We start from the raw sequence: 21,352 nt of genomic DNA on the forward strand, positions 1-21,352 counted from the left end.
TTCTACTTTATTTTGTTCCTTTAAAATACTTCTTCAAAAGCTAAGTGCTTTCCTATGAGAAAAACCTTCATTTTGGTAAAGCGTGATGGCTGATGGAGGGCAAAGCGTGGGAGCCTTCCAAGGGCACTGCCTTAAAATCCTCTCTAGCTCTGCTGAGATAAAGGTACAGATGTGTTTTAGAACACATGGGGTCAGAAAGGAGAGAGATAGTTTTCTCTCTTGAACCAAAGTCTGTGTGAAATAGAAAAACAGTATCAAGAAGGCCAAATAGCTCTGCAGAAGGTTCCTTCCTTACCCATTTCTAAGTACTCATCCATTAGTCCGTGAATATTCATGGGCTGCAGATTCCAATCATTTTCCCACTGAGGTATAGAAGCGTTTTGTATTTCTTGCTTAATTTTATGTCGTGACCACCAGTTCTGGATCAACCTACATCACAGGGCAGACAAAGGGCTTCTGAGCTCTTACTTAAGCAACTGGTAACCAATTTATAATGTGTTAAGAAAAGAAAAACACCAACTACTCTGGGACTACACTAAGCATTCCTGAGAAATGGAGATATCTGCATGGTCTCAACTTCCAAGTTCAGCATGGGAGCAGGCCTCAGCCTTCCCAGACTCTGTAAACATCTACATATTTATCTGGGAATTTAACCTCCCATACATTTAGGTGCTTCCTGATACTGATCAGACAAACATCCATTTCTATGATTCCTTCCCCCACCCCTATCTAGAAAATACTTATGTTGCCTGTTGTGGTTGGATCTGAGCCCTTCATTGCTTATAACCCAAAATCTTTTGGGCTGTGCTCTCTGAACATGAGTAAAATCATGTTCCACACTCAATAACTGAGCCCTAGATAGGGTTTCAAAAGATGCAAGTTCTAGTCCCTAACCTGCAATGCATTAGCTGTGTTACTTTTATCAAGTCACTTCACTTTTCTGAGTTTATAAACATGAAGGGTTGGACTGTTAATGATTACGTTCTGCTACTACAGTGAAGAGTAATTTTCAGGCAATGGATCTGTGTCTGAGTCCATTTCTCAGACTTGGAAAGGAAGTAACAATACTCTTTTTCCTAGCCCAGGGGCAGTTTTGAAATTATGTCACAGAAACATCTTGGTATGCAGATATTGTGGACTTCTGGGTAATGAATTATTTTAGGAGTTAGATGAAAATTACCTCTAGGATAAGGTGAATCTCAGAGGACTTGGAGAACAGTACCTAACTCTAAATTTTAATTATCATGGACCTAGAGCTTCAGTGGGAGTTGGAAGAACAACCACAGCGGGACCAAAGCATCAGGCAGTGCTTCAACGTGCCTCCCATGGAGATGGTCTCTCAAGCTCCATGTGGAGAAGAAAAAGGGGCCAGGAGTTCTGAATTCAGTCAGGGCTGTTTGTTTATATTTTGTTTATTTCAGTTCTGCTTAAGATTTCACCTGAAGAAAGAGAATTATGGCTTAAAAGTTTGAAAATCATTGCTTTTATGACTGGTCCACTCCTGTAGATTTTCTTCAACAAGGTCTTTGCCCTGCTATTGGAAAAACACCAACAGGATGTCCTGTGTCGTAATACCCCTGGGATTTGATATATGCAATCCACGGTGACCACTTGGGCAAGGCCATGGTGAAAATGTGCTGTCCAAAGTGCATGGTAGATACAGAAGTCCATGGATAATGAGAACAAGAATCATTCTTAATACTATAATGAGCCCTACAACACCTTGTCAGTGCTTATGAAGTACCCACAGCATGTAAGATCCTATGCTAGGCACTGGATACCTAACTTCCTCAGGTATTTTCATATGATTTTCCCAAAGCCCGTGTTTCAAAGAGGTGAGCCAAGGATAGGAAGAGATATGAAGAATGGACTGGGCTCCCCAATCCTTCATTCTTCTTCTTTCTTCATTTAGAAGAGATTGATTTTAATCTGTTTTGAAAATTGAGTATATGCATAAAATCTCTTTACAAAATGTTCTGTCAGTTATTTTAAAAGGTTTAAAGACCATTGGCTCACCTCATTTAATTTTTATAAACCCTTTATTTTACAAATAAAAAAACATAATGTCTCAGAGAGGTCAAGTAAATTATAAGCATCTTTAGCTTATAGGGACAGAGAAGGAATCTGAACTTGGTCTCAGTAATTTCATAGTCTACGCTCTAAGACTGCCTGCAATTTAACACAATACTTTACAGTAGATTTCAGGGTTAATATCACCTGTGCAGCCCCAAGATCTCTGCTCAGAAATGTCCTGATACCATTTGTGGGCCAAAAAGGAGAAAGAAGCATGGTATAATTTGATGACTAAGCCTAAGCTATTTATATCACCAATTAGCAAGTTCTTCCCTCATAATTAGGAAATTTCTTAAAATAGTCATGTGTTTAAACTTGATTAGGCCTCAAAGCATCCATATCACATTATTCTAAATACACTGTATTTCACTGTATTCTAAAGGATAATATATTTTAATAGATGTAAAAGTAGGCATTCAGCATCCTTCTACGTCAGCATTTCACAGACAGTTAAAACTTATCTAAATGGTTAAAATAGAACGCTCTTATTTTGATGTTATCACAATAATCCTGTTCTAATGATTTTTTTCTTTTTTTGGTGTAACAAAGAGTACAAAACTTCCCCATCCAGGATTTTACCTTTGTTTTATTCTCTTTGGGCGTGGGGGGCGCAGATGGACACTCTCTTTAATTAAACAACAATCACCTCGGTTTTTTGGTAGCCGAAAGAAACCAGAGAGTTATTTTTATCCTCAAGAACCTGGACTATCAATGATGTTTCAAGGACAGGAACGAGTGTCTTGATGTGTTGAACAGAGTACCAGTTACTCCACATCCATTATTCCCTTTAATCCTTCAACTGTTCTTGAGATGGATATAGCTGTGGATCCCATCTTAGAGGTGTGAAAACTGAGGCTCAGACAGGTTTATGAACTTACACACGGGCCTCCATTTAGTGAGGAGCAGAGCAGGACCTGAGCCCTCAGCTATCTGATTACCAAGTGCAAATTTTTAACAACTATTCACACTACCTCTATCTTTCTTCTTTGTAAATATATAAAAGGCAAATTTAAAAATAAGTGCTCACGGATATCCCAGTTCCATGAAGTTGTTCCATATTTGCTTCAAAAACATGATCACTCCCATCTGGAGGCAGAGGTCTATCAAACAGCCACTAGGATGACACTGAAACAGAACAACAATAATAATAATGATCTTGCTCTTCTGGGCTGGCTTAAACATCCCCCCCTTCAGACTGTATAGCCAACTCTAAAACCAGGTCACATTATCTCAATGCATAAAGAAAATAAGAACACGGGGGCTGGCCCCATGGCCGAGTGGTTGAGTTCGCGCGCCCCACTGCAGGCGACCCAGTGTTTCGTTGGTTCGAATCCTGGGTGTGGACATGGCACTGCTCATCAAACCACGCTGAGGCAGTGTCTCACATGCCACAACTAGAAGGACCCACAACAAAGAATATACAACTATGTACTGGGGGGCTTTGGGGAGAAAAAGGAAAAAAATAAAATCTTTAAAAAAAAAATCATTTTAAAGGGGCTGGCCCAGTGGCTGAGTGGTTAAGTCCACGCGCTCCGCTGCCAGAGGCCCAGTGCTTCGTTGGTTCGAATCCTGGGCGCGGACATGGCACTGCTCATCAAACCACGCTGAGGCAGCGTCCCACATGCCACAACTAGAAGGACCCACAACGAAGAACATACAACTATGTGCTGGGGGGCTTTGGGGAGAAAAAGGAAAAAAAAAATCTTTAAAAAAAAAGAAAAGAAGAACACGGAAGAAACAACAAGTATGAGGACACTTGATAAGGAAGTTTTCAGGAATTATATTGGAATATTGATGAAAATTATAACAGCAATAACAAGGAATCTAAATTTTAATGAGCACTTACTATCTACCAACCTCTGTGTTAGGCATGATCACATTTAATGAATGTTCTGGAATCTATATATCCATTATCAATCAGGAGATAGAAAAATCTTTAATTCTATGGCAAAATGTTTATAATATATTCTTTTAAAATAACCTTTTTATCTCAGAATAATTTTAAATTATTAGAAAATTTTCAAAGATAGTACAGAGAGTGTCTGCACACCTCTCACTCAATTCTCCCCATTGCCCCTTACAGTACCAAGGTATATTTATCAAAGCTAAGAAACTGACATTAGTATATTGCTATTAACTAAACTCCAGATTTTATTTATAATTCACCAGTTTTTCAATTAATACCCTCTTTCTGCTCCAGGACCCAATCCAAGATACCCCATTGCATTTATTTGTCATGTCTCCCCAGTCTCCTCTGGTCTAGACAGTTTCTCAGTTTTTCATATCCTTGACAGGTTTGAGGCCTTCTGGACAAGTATCCTGTGGAAAATTCCCCAGTCTGGGTTTGTCTGGTGTTTTCACACATTTAGACTGGGGTTACGTATTTGAGGGGTGGAGGTGGATCACAGAGGTGAAGTGTCATTTGCATCGCGTCTCATCAGGGGCTACATGATATCCACAAGATATCACTCGTGACATTAACCTTCATCACTTGGTTGCTGTAGTGTTTGCCAGGTGCTTCCACTGCAAAGTTACTCATTTCCCTTTTTCTACCTTTTCTTTAGAAGTGAGTCATTAAGTCTAGCCCACTCTCAAGATGGGGGACAGGTGTTAAGCTCTACCTCCTGGAGAGGAACCATCTACATATATTATAATGTATTTTTATGTAATAAAAACATGCCACAAAATAGTTTGTCAGCATGATCCCAATTTCGCCTTCTCTCTGTCCTCTGCTTTTTTAGATTTTTATTAAACATTAGCATCAGAAATATACACATACAAAAATGTGATTAAAATGAAAATTGTAATCGATGGGGTTTGCTTGAAAATTTTGCATTATAGAAGACATTTGGGTAGGAAAGTGTGGGTCTGTTTCTTTGGAAATGGGTTCATGTCCTGCTCATAAGGATGACAGTCTCTATAGCTTTGATCCAGTTTCTATTTCTATCAAATTGGGACCAGTGGGACTTCAAAGGGAACAAATAATTAGGACACAAAGAGCCTGCTTTTCCAGTTCCAGCTCAGTAACTTAAAACTCTCTAATCTGAGGCAGAGAGGAGTTTGCAGTGGTGCTTTTTGCAATGTGAAGTCTCAATTCTCCCATCAAAGCATGCCCTTTCTTTCTAGGATGAATTTAGGACCCCCTGAACATTGCCACATATATATGATAAATGGGTTTGGTAGAATGTCTGAGGCAGAATAATTACAAAGCTACAGAAGCAGATCGTACATCAGCTGCAAACTGAAACTCTTCATTTTTGTAGAGAGACTCAAAGAGGCAAATTAACTGGCCAGGATCATGCAGTGCTGACTCGCGGTGCGGAATGAATACCTGGGTCTCCAGCACCCAGATCCACTGCTCTTCTACATGACGCTACGATGAGCTCTATTTACCAAATGCATTTGTTGCCTGGAAGGGCTGGCTTAGCAAAGCATATTATTACATGGGAATGGAGAAAGAACATCATCACAGAACCATGTGGTGGCATCACTTTGCACAATGGTAGGACAAAGTAGGGAGGCTGGATGATGGGTCATTTATAATTTTGTTGAAATTGACCCTTGATGACTTTGTGATTAATACAGCAGAGAAAAGAATCCAGCAGTTTCAGTGGGTCTGTCCCCTTCACATAATGATTCCTGTGAGATAAATTCAGCACTTCAACCCTCTAAAATTCATTTGGCAAACAGAGTCCATACTTAGAATGAGTGATAGGGCATGAATGAGCGTGGAGGAGACCCAGGCTGTCATTCCAGTTGCACACTCAAAATCATATAACCACGGACAACTCAAGTCTGGGTGCCTTCACATATTGTTCTCATTTGTTCTTCATGAGAACCTAGTGAGATGTGTGTTGGTATCTCCATTTTGTAAAAGATGAAGCTAAGGGGCAGATAGGATTATCAGACTCCAATACGCATGTTCCTTTCACTTCATCCACTTTTGTGTGTTTACTCTAAACCCAATTTACATGTGAGCCAGCAATCATTCAGGGATCTCTTAACAAAATCAATTTCCATTATGTTCTGGATTGCACCCATGTGCTACACAAAGGTGGCTGGAAAGCACCGTGTTCATAGCATAGACTCTGAAGCTAACTGCCTGAATCAAATTGACATCAAATTGATGACTTAATCAATTTATAAACATGTTTCTATAATTGTAGACAAATTATATAACTTCTCCAAGCTTCTGTTTCCTCATCTGTAAAATGAGTGTAAGACTACAGTTTTGTGGGGCTAGTGGTTAAGTTTGGTGCACTCCCCTTCAGTGGACCGGGTTCGTTTCCTGGACACGGACCTACATCACTCATTGGCAGCCATGCTGTGGTGGCGAGCCACATACAAAATAGAGGAAGACTGGCACAGATGTTAGCTCAGAGCAAAACTTCCTCAAGCAAAAAGAGGATGATTGGCAACAGATGTTAGCTCAGGGTGAATCTTCCTCAGCAAAAAAAAAAGAATAGAATTTTTGTGAGGATTAAATGCACAAAGAACACAGAAACGATTGATGGAATGTGTTGACATATAGTAAGTACTCATTAAATATTAGATATTATTCTTTGTATATAAGATTTACATAAAATATTTATGTGAGATATTATATAGCACAGCATGAGGAAAGTCCAGGATCGTCAGTCACAAATATTCTAAATAAAATTGTGACAATTTTTCCTTTCTTTATAATGGTTACCATTATTTGTACCAAGGGTTTTACATGCATGATCCAATTTAATCCTCCTATCACCAACACTACTGAGATAGCTATTCTTACCACAATTGACAAAAGAGAAAGCTGAGACTTAGGGATACTGAGATCAAGCGTTTGAGTTGGGCAGGTTAGGGTGTAGACTGTCAGACTCCAAAGACAGATATTTGTTACACGTCACGGTTATGTCCTTTTCTTCAAGACTACTAACACCAATCAAAGAAAGGAAAGAGACTTCCTCATTTGTACACCCCATATTACCCAGCAGAGCCTGGAAGAGAGCCTGTGTCAATAAATGCTTGTTGTAATTTGAATTCAGAGTGTCAGTTCTTATCTTCCATTATGTACCCTTTTTATATCTACACTTCTAGGGTTTCTAGCATCTATCACAAACCCACATTTTTCATTTCAATGACTTTTTTTCAACATAAGTAATACTTTTTTGGAACATATGGCCACTACCTATGTCATATATATTGTGGAAAATGTCTAGGATGGTTATGAAACATTTTTCCTGACACCAGTATTATAATTCTTTCCCTGTGACTTTCAAAGGGGAATCACGACTTCCAATAATTTCACAACTAAGAGTAAGCACATCCAATTAAACAAAATTATTGGTGGCAGCAGTTCCTAAAATGGCATTAGTATGCACATCTACCTGCCTGTAACCACTCTGTGCCCCACCCTACACTTGCTCACTCCAGTTGAACACTCCTGGAAAAAAAGGAAGGCTTGGGTCTCAAATTGGGTAGATGAAAGGCCTTTTAGCAAACATAGTTACACTTTTGGGCTATGAAAGAAAACTGCATGTTTGATTTGGGGACTTCTCAGAGGCCTGGGATTATGAAAGGCCTTAGTCTGTCTCTGGCCAATAGAATAATACTCAGGTAGCTTCGAGACAGAGCATAGATAATATCAGCTACAATTTATAGAGTGCCTACCCAGCCCAGGGGGTGTGCTAATTATGTAATGCAGATTTTCCCTCATCTATCAACATCTTTGTAACCCAGTATTTCTATTGCCAGTTTACAGATGAGGAGACGGCTTTTCAGAGAGGTTAAATTGGGGACAAAGAATTAATAAGCAGCAAGGTTAGCAGTTGAGCCCAGTTTTCTGCAATATAAAGCATAAGTTCTTATAAAGCTTGAGGCTTTGTCCATGCATCCCAAGCAATTTCTAGAAGACTCTGGGGAGACAACATCAATGAGGGCTCCCCCTGAGTTTTGGGGACTTTTTAGACAGAGAGTAGGAATACCTCTATCCTCAGTTTTCTCGGGAAATCTTTCCCTAGCCTCTCTCTAAATTAAGGTCTCCTACGAATGCTACCTTTTATTAAACTGGATTTTACATTAGAATAATTAAAACAATTTTGAACTGGAGAAGAAATAAACAATCTAACCAACGAGACTGAACAGCGTCCAGAAATAGACATGATTTCAAGATATAAAATGGGATAAATCTTGGAATCTCATTTTGCTGAGTGAAAAAAGATATTATTTATTAAATGTGTGGCTGCCAATTGAGGCAAAAATCTTGATTACTCTTTAAAACAACAACAAAAAACTCCCAATGGGCCAAAAATATCAATATTTAAAAGAATAACATTAGTGAAAAACAGAAGTGTGAGATTTTTTTTATTTCCAGAATGGAGAACACATTTTTGGCATGATACAAATCCCCAAAGCCATTAACATCAGTGAAATTTTGATTAGAAAATGCTATACAGTTTTATAAGAAATGCATCAAAGTTAAAAGATATTCAAGAAAATGGGGGGCCAGCCTGGTGGTGCAGTGGTTAAGTTCACATGTTCCGCTTTGGTGGCCCAGGGTTCACTGGTTCAGATCCCGGGTGCAGACATGACACTGCGTGGCAGGCCATGCTGTGGTAAGCGTCCCACATATAAAGTAGAGGAAGATGGGCACGGACGTTAGCTCAGGGCCAGTCTTCCTCAGCAAAAAGAGGAGGATTGGCAGCAGATGTTAGCTCAGCGCTAATCTTCCTCAAAATAAATAAACAAACAAATAAATAAATAAATAAAAGAAAATAAGAAAAGGAAAATGGGAAACATATCTGTAGCAAGTTGGAAAGATTAGAGCCTCATTTTATTTATAAATTTAGGGCAGAAAAAACCAGTTTAATGAAAATGAACAGGAATAGTACACACATAGATGCACAGAAATACAAAATGTCCAACAAACATATGAAAAATATTCTCCATCTGACTCAAAATTAAAGGAATTTAAATCAAAAGAAGATATCCTTTCTAAGAAATAACAAGTGTTGGAGAGGGTGTGGAGAAAAGGCAACCCTCATACACTGCTGGTGGGAATGTAAACTGGTGCAGCCACTATGGAAAACAGTATGGAAGTTTCTCAAAAAATTAAAAATAGAAATGCCATATGATCCAGCTATTCCACTACTGGTTATTTGTCCAAAGAACATGAAATCAATAATTCAAAAAGATATATGTACCCCTATGTTCACCGAAGCATTATTTACAATAGCCAAAATGTGGAAGCAACATTTTGATCTGTGCCCATCAACGATGAATGGATAAAGAAGATGTGGTATACATATACAATGGAATACTTCTCAGCTACAAAAAGACAAAACTGTGCCATTTGTGACAACATGGATGGACCCTGACAGCACTATGCTAAGTGAAATGTCAGAAAAAGACAAATAGCATATGATTTCGTGCATATGCAGAATATAAACAAACAAACAAACATATAGATAAGGAGAATAGATTGGTGGTTACTGCATAGGAAGAGGGTGGGGGGAGGGCGAAAGGGGTAAAGGGGAAAATATGTATGGTGACAGACGAAAACCAGACTATTGGTGGTGAACACGTGGAGTCTATACAGAAACTGATATATAATAACGTACACCTGAAATTTACACAATGCTGTAAGCTAATATGACCTCAATAAAATAATTTTTTTAAAAAAGAAGATATCCTTTTGATTATTCTATTCACAAAAATTAAAATGCTTCTCTTGGCAAAAGTCTGAGGAAGCAAGCTCATACACTATAGGTAGGGGCTAGTATTTTGAAGGACAATTTGTCAGTCTCACTGAAGCTATGCAAATGCCTACCCTGCGATGTTTCTACTCCTAGACATTTTGTTTCTGTGATGTATGTCTTATAGATCAATGAAGACATAGGAGATTTGGAAGATATATCTACATATTTATAGATTGGTCTTTCAAGCAATATTTCTTTTGGACTAAAGTTTCCCTGCTTAAAAGAAAACATATTTTAAAATTTGAAAACTCATGAACTAGATAATAATAATTCCCCAAAAGAGGAAAATTCCTGGCCCTAAATTTCTGAATGGAAGAAATGAATTTGATAGAGAATTAAAGAGATCTGAGGCCAGGACCTTGAGGTTTAACCTTTAAGTTCACCTCCTTTTTTAGAAAGATGTAGTTCCTTCATTTCTGAACCCATAGGAACTCTCCTCTACCAAACACGTGTCTTCAGCATGCCTGAAGTTCCCTGTTCACTTTCTCTCTCTGTCTTTCTCGCCCTCTCCCTCCCACAGCCATTGGCCAGTGTCCATGCACATCCCCACACCCACCCTCACAAGGTTACTTACTTCCTCCAGTCTCCACCGGTTAAAAAGTTTATTGTAATGTCCTGGGTGGCCTACGAATCTGTAAAAAGCCATTTAATTCATTAGCATTTATGTGGGGTTGACTGAAACATCTACTAAAGCATCACAACAAGTACGTGTGTGGGTAGACATAAATGTTCACTGGTGCAACTTGTCCCAAATCATCGACTTAGGCCATCCTTATACATCAAAGTACCTGACTTCACAAGGAAAAAGTGACGCGTGATTCAGTACTAATGAGTTGGGAAAGTACAGACAAACCAACCGAATGAAATTTCCCACTTTCATCTGTAGAGTTTTAACGTCTTGTTGACCTAGTTAATGAATATTAGTATAATGTGCTGAATTATTTAGTTTAAAATGTTTCTAGCTTCAGTATGTTTCCATGGCAATGGCTGGACTGTTAAACATATGGCAAATCAGAACCAGTAGTTTAATATGCTTCTTTTTCATATTTTGTAGCAAAGATAGGAAAAAAAACATTAACATGATAAGTAAAAATTTCCACACCAAGTAACTGTAACGTAGGGTTGCACAAAAGTTATTTTTTTATCTAACAAAACCATTACTGGTGACTGGATAGTCACAATCAAACCCAAATATGGTTTTATTTTTTATGTCAACTTTACTTGGTAGTGGTGGCTCAAAGCACGGTACTGAAAAGTCTTTTGATTGAAAAGGCATGTGAATGCTAATTAGCACAGTTTGCCAAGGCAGGGGACAAGAATTTGCCACCTCTTTTAACAAACTGGCAATGGAACTGTTGACAGTGTTTTTCACTGTGCAAAGATAAGGTGCATCAATTTGACTTACCTCCCCAAAAAGAAAGCGATATAGAAGATAGAACTGTTTAAATTGACAAACTGGAAGAGGAACATCTTCAGAGCAAAGCTATTTTCCCATTCAGATTCCGTTCGAGGATATTCTAAAAAGACACACAGGGCGTATTTACACAGATGAGGTGAATGACAAGAAATATGGATACAGAATCAGAAGCCCCAGGTTCACGTCCTCGCTCAGTCAGTTACTAGTTTCATGAGGCACTGTCTGAGTTCTAGTGTCTGTGTCTATAAAACGCGAATGACAACATCCTGCACAGAGCTGATGAAAGCATCCATGAGATCATCTTTAGATTTTTCCCACAGCCACAAAAATATGATGCCAGTTATTAATATATAAAGATTTTCAGGATTCTCTCTGCTATTGTCGTTTGGAGGGAACCATAAATATTGGAACAGTCCTTCACTCAAACTGGCTATGCCCAATATAGAACGTAAACTGGTGACAGAGTTCTTTGAAGAATGAATATTTTATGTGCAGACTGAAGTGGAATGGTAAAGAGAAAAGAGGGCTACATCAGTCAGAAAAGCTGAGTTGTTAATCTCAATCATATACCTAATTTGTTGGTAATCTCAGGTAAGTCTCTTTACATTTTTTGCAATCACTTTCATCATCTATGAAATGAGGAATTTAGACAAAGTGATTTCAAGAACCCAGTCAACTCTCACATCTTATGGTTCTATGACTCTTAAAACAAAACAACCAAAATCAAACAAACTAAAATGATGAGAGAGATTGGATGAAGATGGCAGCATGTACTGCAGCCTCTGCTCCCACCCAAAGTTCAAATAAATCATAGAAAATATACATGCACCTCTAATGTATATTCTAAGATAATTGAAGAATTCAAGAGAGGTAGAAAATGGGATCTAACTTAAGGAAAAGGTAGGCCAAAACGCACGCATGAAAATATAGAGGGAACAGGTCCTGGGGAAGTCCAAGCTCAAAGCAGGTAGAAGCCAGAAATAGGAGTCACAAGAGCGATGGTTGGTGGGCACCAGTGAGAGCCCTCAGGAGAGCTGACATTTCTCCACAGGTTCTGATAGGACGTGTTTTCACTGTTGTTTCCTTCTAAATAGTTTGTCAATTTAGCACAAACCTTATTTACAAATGAGAATGTGGATTTTTAAAAATTCCCTGGTGTGTAGATTGTTTTCAGTTCTCCATTTCTAATTTTATTACAGCACGATCCACAAATGTGTCCTGTGTGATTTCTGCTTTGGGGCAAAAAGCTGCAATTTCATTTGTGGCCAAATTACATGAATAACTTTTGTCTATGCATCAAGTGTTTGAAAATAATACTTATTTTTCTGTTGAGTATATCAGTTATATATATTTTAAAAGAAGCTTGTTACTTATGATATTTAAATACGCTATATCCTAGTTTATATTTTGAGTGTGGATTTGTTGATTTATTTTTGTATTTCTATCATTTTTTTGCTTCCTATTTTTTGAAAGTTTCTGAAAAGATTTATAGAAATTGTAACTATTATATTGACCTGGTAGATTATTTACCAGTATGAAGTATCCCTCTTTCCTCCTCAAATATACATTAAATTTTACTTTTCCTAATATTATTATGGTGACATTGGATTTTATCATTGCTACTTTCTTGATATAAATGCTCTTATTCCTGAATTGACCTCTGTTTGACAAAATCAAAACTCTTTTCATCTGTTGGCTTGTTTCTTGAAATCTAGTTCATTTTTATACATAATTCATATTATAGATAAACCACAGTTCATCACTATAGATAACACATTATTTGTAACAACTAACAACCATTCTGATCTAATTTTCAACAACCATAAAACCAAACTGAAAAAAAAAACACACCGTAGATCAAATATTATATATTTCTTCTCATATAAAAAAGCAAATGTGATAGAATTGAAACTTTGAATTTTTTTGTGGTTTTTGAAAATAAAATATTTGTCTGAAAAATAAATCGAGAAACATAACATTAAAAAAGTCCTTTAAATAAAACAGTGTGACCTCTTCTCAGAAGTAAAGCCTGATTTCTAATTTGAAGCATAAATTTACACAGCCAAAATGATATAGAATATAATGCCACATTTATATTATATATCTACTTATATATGCACACACAATGATATTATATTATTTTAAACAATATCAATATTTTTATTAATTTAATTAATATAGTCCATTCATCATTACTTAATAATTATGAATCCCCAGGCACTATGCCATGAGTTATAGATGGAAAAATTAAATATCAAGTGCAAACTTTGGTATTCCTTTGGTATTTGGTATTAGCACAATAGGTGTTCAGTTTCTTACTATTAATTATGGTTCCCCAAATCACTTCCTTAGATTTGCTTCCATCCTGGGTATAAAGTACTTTAAAAGCAAATGAATACAAGGAATCAGAGCTAGAAGAGAGCTTTGAGACAATCTAGTTCAAGTGCTTCACGACCAGCTGAAGACACTGGAGCTCAGAGGCTTTAAAGAACGATGAAACAGACCATTCCCATTTATTGAGCACTTGCCATGTGTCAGGCAGCCAACCCACAACAATGGTGAAATAGGAATTATTATCATTCTCATTTTATCAATGAGGAAACTGAGCCTCAAAAAAAAAGGAGGAGGAGAAAGACTCGAGAGAGAAGACCAGCTCATAGTCACATAATCCCCGGGGGATATGACCACTCGGCTCCAGAGGGTGGATTAGCTCTTCCTCTACACAGGATCCCTTCTGTTACTACTTGTACTTGTAAACACATCACAGGGGAAGTGATATGTCATAGTGAAGGCATATAGTTACTCCACAATAGTTAAGTGGAATCTGTCACATTTGAGTTTAAATTCTATTTATTTAACTTATCTTGGTTTTCTTATCCATAAAATAGGGATCCTACTGTCACAGAATTGTGGTGACAATAAAACACAATAATGAATGAGAAGTGAGTGTTTAGCACAGTGCCTGAGATCGAGTGAGTTCTCAAACAGTAAAAGATCACTGCTCAAACAGCTCTGTAATAAAAATTTGTTCCCCAAACTGGGGACCCAAATCAAGTATGAGGAGAGAAAAAAGACATCTTCTGACATAGAAAGTCTCAAGAAATTTAATTTCCAGGTAGCAAAAGAAGGAAAAATAGTGTTCAGCTGAGGAAAAAAAAGGTGAAAGGAGTTCCTGCGGTGCAGGTGACAGAAGTGTGGATGCCACTGGGCACAAGCTGGAGGGCGACCACGGAGAGTGGAGGAGACGGTGGATCAGGGAGGGTGATACAAAGGAGAAAATAGAATCAGCAGGATACTTGATGTTTTTGAAGGTATTTAGAAAGAATTTAGAGTTGGGATACATTAAGGAAAGTATGTAGAAAATTAAGCAAAAATTGCTATTATTAGCGTCGTCAAAAAATAAAAGTTGTACAAGGAAACAGTCGTAGTACACATCATGCCTTAGATATGAAAATAGTTACACAGACACAATGATGTGAACACTAATTATTAATTTGGCTAAAAATGCTGATACAACTACTTTGGAGGGAGGGGAAATACGGGTTTGTGTCAACAGGTGGTGGGTGGGGAAGTGTGCGGGACAGGGCACTGCAGGGAACAGCCAGACCTGAGTTCCGTCTGTCACAGTGGGAGGGCAATAGCTTCCTGAAGCTGGAAACCCAGGAATGGCAGTGGAAGCACGTTATTTAGAAATAGGGTAGGAAATAGAAGAAATTGGTAAAATTGTTAAAAAGTAGTTCCTTTGGGATATAGAAAATAAGAATGGGTAACACGGCAAAGGCTGGTCTTCATTATAAATCTCTTAATACTATTTTGCCTTTTAAGTTGTATACATGTGGTATAATATTTTGATAAAAATAAATATTTGGGGGGGAACCCAAAGAAGTGAAAAGGTAGGGGAAAAGAAACACTCCCAAACGGGGAGGACTAGGCATGCTAATTTCTAGCAAGGAGATTTTGTAAGCACTTGCATCGCCTCTCTCTAGTTATGCAGTATAGTCCAACTTCCTATGCCACCTCTTTCATTTTTATTGACAATTATATAACCGAAGTTGATATTAAAAATGCTAAAGTCCATAAAGCGGCTACAGACTGATATGCCCATACATTATTTTCTTACTAAGGAGTAAAGTAAGAAAAATGGACTTACCTAAATTAGTGAGAAAGTAAGCAATTTTTTCATAAGCCTGTAACAAGAGAGAACAAATAGTGAATGTATTCTTTTCTTTCAGAAAAGGTTGTTATTCAGATTATTCAAAGAAACATCTAAAGTATATTGAACAAAATGGCTATATTTTAAATTAAGTAGAGGTATATTTCAAAACTTAGTAGGCAGTGCTTTACATAAACACACACATGCAAAATGCATGTAATACAAATATGCTGTATGTATGTGTATATATCATAGAGACATACTTGATTTCTATAGTAAGAAGTCTTTTCTGGTAGCTATCTTTATTTCCATTTTCTAAATCAAGGAAATGAGACTTAAAAAAACACAAAAGTTGCTCAACTAGTTAATGGGTGACCTGGGATTTGGTCATCAAATTGCGCGCACTTTTTCTTTTTTGTTGGTGAGGAAGATTGGCTCTAAGCTAATATCTACTGCCAATCTTTCTTTTTTTGCTTGAGGACGATTGTCACTGAACTCACATCTGTGTCAATCTTCCTCCATTTTATATGTGGGACACCGCCACAGTGTGTCTTGATGAGCCGTCCACACCCAGGATCTGACCCCGTGAACCCTGGGTCAATGAAGTGGAGTGTGCCAACTTAACCACTATGCCACTGGGCCAGTCCCATGTATGTGCATTTTACTACACTGGAAGGCTAAGTGAAAGTTTGAATTCTTTACTGTTGATTACAAATTTTCCAAACTATGACAGAAATAGTGTGCAAATTTGAATTCCCAAAGAACAAAATGTGTTCGGTAGTTATTTAAAACAAGATTGATAAATCAAATCTGTTGAAGCTGTAAGTCAGTCACATGCCAATAGATTTTTGTAGCATTTTTCATGTTCTGCCACCTTCTCCCTGACCCAACATACTCTGCCCATCATTCATATGGATTCAAGGAAAGAAAACATATTTCACAATATTCCAAGTAAATATAGTTGGGAACGCATATTGGCTACAGACAGAAGGCTGATATGTGTATGTGGGCATATATGTGTGTGCACGCAAATATGCCTAAGTAACTCCATAATTCAACAAATTATCCTGTAACTTATAAATTCCAATAATTATGCCCATTGGCATGCAAAATTTAAAAGTTGTTTCCCTTCCTTGCCTTCTTTCAATAGAACTATTGTGATTATTCATCTCAGCCATGATTCAAACCTGCCCCTCCCTAAAATCTAAAGTGTTATCTGGAGACAAAGATTATATGGAGTGAAATAGGCTTATTCTACCTCTAAAGGATTTTTTTAAAGCTATTCACACAAGTTGTCATTTTAAAATTTTTGGACAAGATTAACTTGAATTTATGAGCACCAAGGTTGTCCCGACAGTAACATGTTCTTTTCCACGCCCCACTTATCAAGCAAGACAATCATGGAAGGGTCTCCAAGGAGTACAATAAGATGGACTTATCAACCAACAAACAGTACTCAAGCAGTCCTGTGCCTGGGGCACTGAGCTGAGTGCCCTCACGAGAGCAAAGGCAAGTTTTATTGAAGTAACTGCCACTTAGAGCATCTGGCTGGTGCCCAGCAGTGCTTTACATATATGATTATTGCAGTTAGTTTTTACAACAATTTTATCAAATAGGTCTTATGATCTCCATTTTACAGAACAGATGTGTGGTCCAACCCTTTAGTCTACCCTATTCATAATAATCTATTTACATTAGAATTGGTAACCAGTGGTAACCAGGTGTTAGGGAAAGATAGGTACGTTTTGAGTTCTCCACTGATCAGGCCCATGACAGAAACATTGGAATGTATGCCCTGGACTCTAGAGATGGAAGTGTATCATGTGGAAGAATAAGGACCAACATGGAGTATTTATGTTAGCCCAATGTATCTTGGGCTTTTTTTTTGGTTGTAGTGTACTCCATATGTGGTACATGAATTTTAAAATGAGAGGGAGGATGCTAGCAGGAGTTCATTCTGTTATTGACAATGCTGAAATGCTTTAATTGGCCTAATCCTAGATATTTCAAACTATAAGAGTACTTCTGCTGTGATCTTCTATTTTTTCTTTAAAATTACACATTAATCATGAGACCAGACAGCTGTGATGCCACTCTAACCTATCCTTAAGTTAATTAAGGTTTGATTGCCAAGTGACAAGAATGTGCATTTTTGAAATAATTGCACATTATTTATTTTCATTAAAACATTTTTGGAAATATTTCCTTTTATGATAGTAATCATGCTATTTATGGCAGCTTTAAATAGCATAGCATTTTGACAGGCAGCAAAATATAGAAGGAAAAGGATGGAATTGGCAAAGAGCAACTCCTGGTTTCAAATTCTGCCTTCGTGGTTTTTAGCTTTATGCCTGGTGAAAGGACGTTAAAAATAATAAACTGAGGAACCAGCCCAGTGGTGCAGTGGTTAAGTTTGTGCTTCCACTTTGGCAGCCCAGGGTTCACAGGTTTGGAAGCAGGGCGTGAATCCAGCACCACTCATCAGGCCATGCTGTGGCGGTGTCCCACATGTAACAGAGGAAGATTAGCATAGATGTTAGCTCAGCAACAAACTTCCTCAAGCAAAAAGAGAAGGATTGGCAACAGATGTTAGCTCAGGGCTAATCTTCCTCACACACACACACACAAATAATAATAATAATAATAAACTGAAGTCTTAATTACTGTTAAATTATTTGCAATTTATCTTTGGAAGATGTGGTTCCTGATCTTGTCTGTTTATCAACATTACCCTGGATTCCTTTTAAAATCAGTGATTTCCTAATACTATTGTAAGGACTGACTGGGTCAGAATAACTTGCAGAGTACTTTTGAATATTTTGTTTTGAACACAAATTTCCTAGCCCCACAAAGAAGATTCTGAATGGGACTCGGGGTGTGTAGTTTTCCAAAAGTCCTCCAGGTGACTTGAAGCATAATGAGAGCAAAAAACACTCTTCAATTACTTTCATGATTTGTAAAACGGACTTGTAATCAAATTTTATTGTCCTGGCCCATATTTTTGTCCCAAATTGAATATTTATTTAGGGATGCCATGAGTCACCTGTTTTGAAAGCATAGAGAATGTATATTCTTTGATTATTAGTGTGAATTAAAATAACAAGTGCTGCAAACTTGAAAGATACTGAAGATATGATTCCAAAAACAAAAACACTTTTAAGCACAAGTAATATTCTAGATGCTACAATATTTGAAGAATGAAATATTTAAAATTTATTCAAAGAATATATTCTAAATGTCTTTTAGGGATTAGGCAAAGACCTGGAGATAGAAAAATGAGGAAGCTGCAGCCTCTGCTCATAAGGAGCTTATGCCCTGATGGTGGGAGAAAAGGCAAATCCCAAGCTGTAACAGAAGAGTATTCCCAAGAGGGATTGCTTAATTCCAGCAGGAGAATCTGATGAGGATGGAGAAGAGGCGTGTCCAAGCACCTTACAAGAGGAATAAACACAAAGAGGAGATTATTCAATTCCAGATATGCGATTGAGATCAAACTTTATGGAGAAAGTGAGCCTTAACTGGAATTTTCAAAGATGAAGAGATAGTCTCCAAGGAGACAAAATAAAAAGAGGAAGCACTGTGAACCAAGAGACAGGGACGTGAAATAGCAGAATGCCTGGGAGCAAGCACAGGTGGTTCTTAGGCTTGAGTGCAGAGTGTCAATAGGAGGGAGAAAGACACAACCTTAGACATGAAGAGAAAGGAAAACTGGCTTTAAATAATGGAGGGCCTCTTGTGCCATCTAATGAGTTTAAAATTTATATCAGAGGCAATGGGAACCCATTAAGCAGTTTCAAGTACAAAATAAAATGATCAAATTTGCAATTGAAAAAGATTCTTCCAGGGCCAGCCTGGTGGCATAGTGGTGAAGTTCATGCGCTTCACTTCCATGGCCCGGGGTTCGCTGGTTCAAATCCCAGGCAGGGACCTACACACCGCTTATCAAGTCATGCTGTTCCAGGTGTCCCACATATAAATTAGAGGAAGATGGGCACAGATGTTAGCTCAGGGCTAATCATCCTCAAAAAAAAAAAAAAAAGATTCTTCCAACAGCAGTATGCAAGGGAGATGGGAAGAGTTGAAAAATAGAGACAGGAAGACAGTTAGAAGACTGCTGTAATAGTCCTAGATAGAAATGACAAGTAGCCAAACTGAATACGTAGAAGTGAGGATGGTGAGCAGGGAATGGATAAGAGAAATGTTACAGAAGCACAATTCACAACAGTCACTGATACGAAGGAGACTGAAGAAATGCAGGAGGAATGACTTAAGGTTTCTGATTGCATACATTAAGCATTAAAAATTCCAGGTTAAAAAAATTGTTTGACTGATTTCCACTATTTTGCCATGCATACATTTCATAATTTCATGCATATGATAGCTGACAAGCATATTAGATTAACAGAATATTTTGACTGAGGACAAGTTCCTCATTTGGGGGAAATGGTAGCACAGGGATCCTCAAGTCAAGCTACTAGGAAACAAAAAGCACATTTTCATTACCTGTATATTTAGTGTTGGTCCAAAAATAAGAGGTAGCATTTGGTTTTCAAGGTGAATCTTTCTGAAGGCATGATTTTGATATTAATGGTTTTGATCTATCCTTATTTGATTAGGCCTTTAAATTAATCCTGTGTGGTCAGGTGGATCAGAAGGGCTGTTTAATATTCTAAGTGCCTTAATCTCCTGAGTAGGAAGGAGATGCGTAAATTCACAAGGGCATTACTGTTTTACTCTGATGGAATCTGAGGGATACAGCATTCTTTTCACATTTGTTGAGTGGCTGCAGAGTTCACTTCCTTTATGCTAAACTCACTTTAAAATCGTCTCCTAAGCTAGTTGCAAGGGCAAAAGAGAAGTTTTATGGTATATTCCACTTCCAACAACCCCTGAATCTCTATGCCAAAATGCCCAACAAGTAGAAATAAACATTTAGAAAGAAGTCAGTCCTGTCTTCTCCCAGGAACTGTGGACGCTTGTTTTATAGCACTAGGCGGCTAACGTGCGTTCTTGTACTTAAGCAGAACTAGCGGGGTTTGAGGATCTCAAAAGATTGTTTCTGTGATGATAATAATGCTATCCTCACCCACCTACAGAGGTCTTATCTCTACAACTAGAGATTCACTCTAGCCAGTTTATCCTTTATCTGTGCAATGCAGTACTTTGGAAGAAAGAATATATTAAGCCTCATCAAAGACATAAACTTAGTGAGAACAAGTTGTGTCTGAACCTTGAGAGAGAGGCCTGCATGTACGGAGGCCAGCTGTGACTCCAGGGAAGGGCAAGTGAGGACAGGGACTGGAGTGAGCAGAGAGTCGGAGTTTAAGGGATGGGCGATTAGGAAGCAACTGGAATAATATAAAACTGGTCTGGTACACCAATGGAAACTCCAAATTTTGCATATCAATGATAACAGAAAGAACTCTTTTGTAAGGAAACTATTTGAAGGCAAAAGCTACTATTTTATTCAAATGCAGGTTCTGACCATGACGAGGTCTTCAGCTTTACTGAAAAGATAGCTATTCCGCTGGGTAGGAACCTGGGTCTGAACCCTGGACCTGGAAGTTCTGTTCTCAGAGCTGTCATGCTTGCCTTCCCAAGCAAAAATTAATTAACTGCACTTGGCTTCTTCATTTAACTTGTCTGTGAAATATTTTCCCTCTTCAAAAATATTAGGCCAGTTCATTAATTCACTCAAGATATTTTTGAAGATCACTAGGTCTTTGGAACAAATCGCCAAACAAACACAGGAACAGAGGGTACTCTTTTCTAAGGCAATAATAATTGATGGAGGAGAATAAATAGACATGAAACCATTAACATTGATTACCTCCAATGGGTACAATTAGTTTATGGTAAGAAGGGAGATGAGTGGCACTTTGTGTTGAGAAAAATAACTTTTACTTAATATATTTAATGTTTTCATACTGTTAATACTTTCTTTGTGTGTGTGAGGAAGATTGGCCCTGA

General features: G+C 37.8%; 1 protein-coding gene across 1 annotated transcript in view; it reads right to left on the reverse strand.

The window, feature by feature from the left end:
- ANO3 (anoctamin 3) overlaps positions 1-21,352 on the reverse strand; it is a 293,456-nt gene that overhangs the window by 16,588 nt on the left and 255,516 nt on the right. Inside the window, exons 18-22 of the mRNA XM_046685171.1 lie at positions 15,380-15,416; positions 11,218-11,329; positions 10,387-10,444; positions 3,101-3,198; positions 296-429 (exon numbers count right to left, since the gene is read on the reverse strand). Of these exons, the coding sequence (XP_046541127.1) occupies positions 296-429; positions 3,101-3,198; positions 10,387-10,444; positions 11,218-11,329; positions 15,380-15,416 (439 nt within the window). The remainder of the gene's footprint in view (positions 1-295; positions 430-3,100; positions 3,199-10,386; positions 10,445-11,217; positions 11,330-15,379; positions 15,417-21,352) is intronic.

The sequence above is a fragment of the Equus quagga genome, chromosome 14, assembly GCF_021613505.1.
Source record: "Equus quagga isolate Etosha38 chromosome 14, UCLA_HA_Equagga_1.0, whole genome shotgun sequence".
NCBI classification, from domain to species: domain Eukaryota; kingdom Metazoa; phylum Chordata; class Mammalia; order Perissodactyla; family Equidae; genus Equus; species Equus quagga.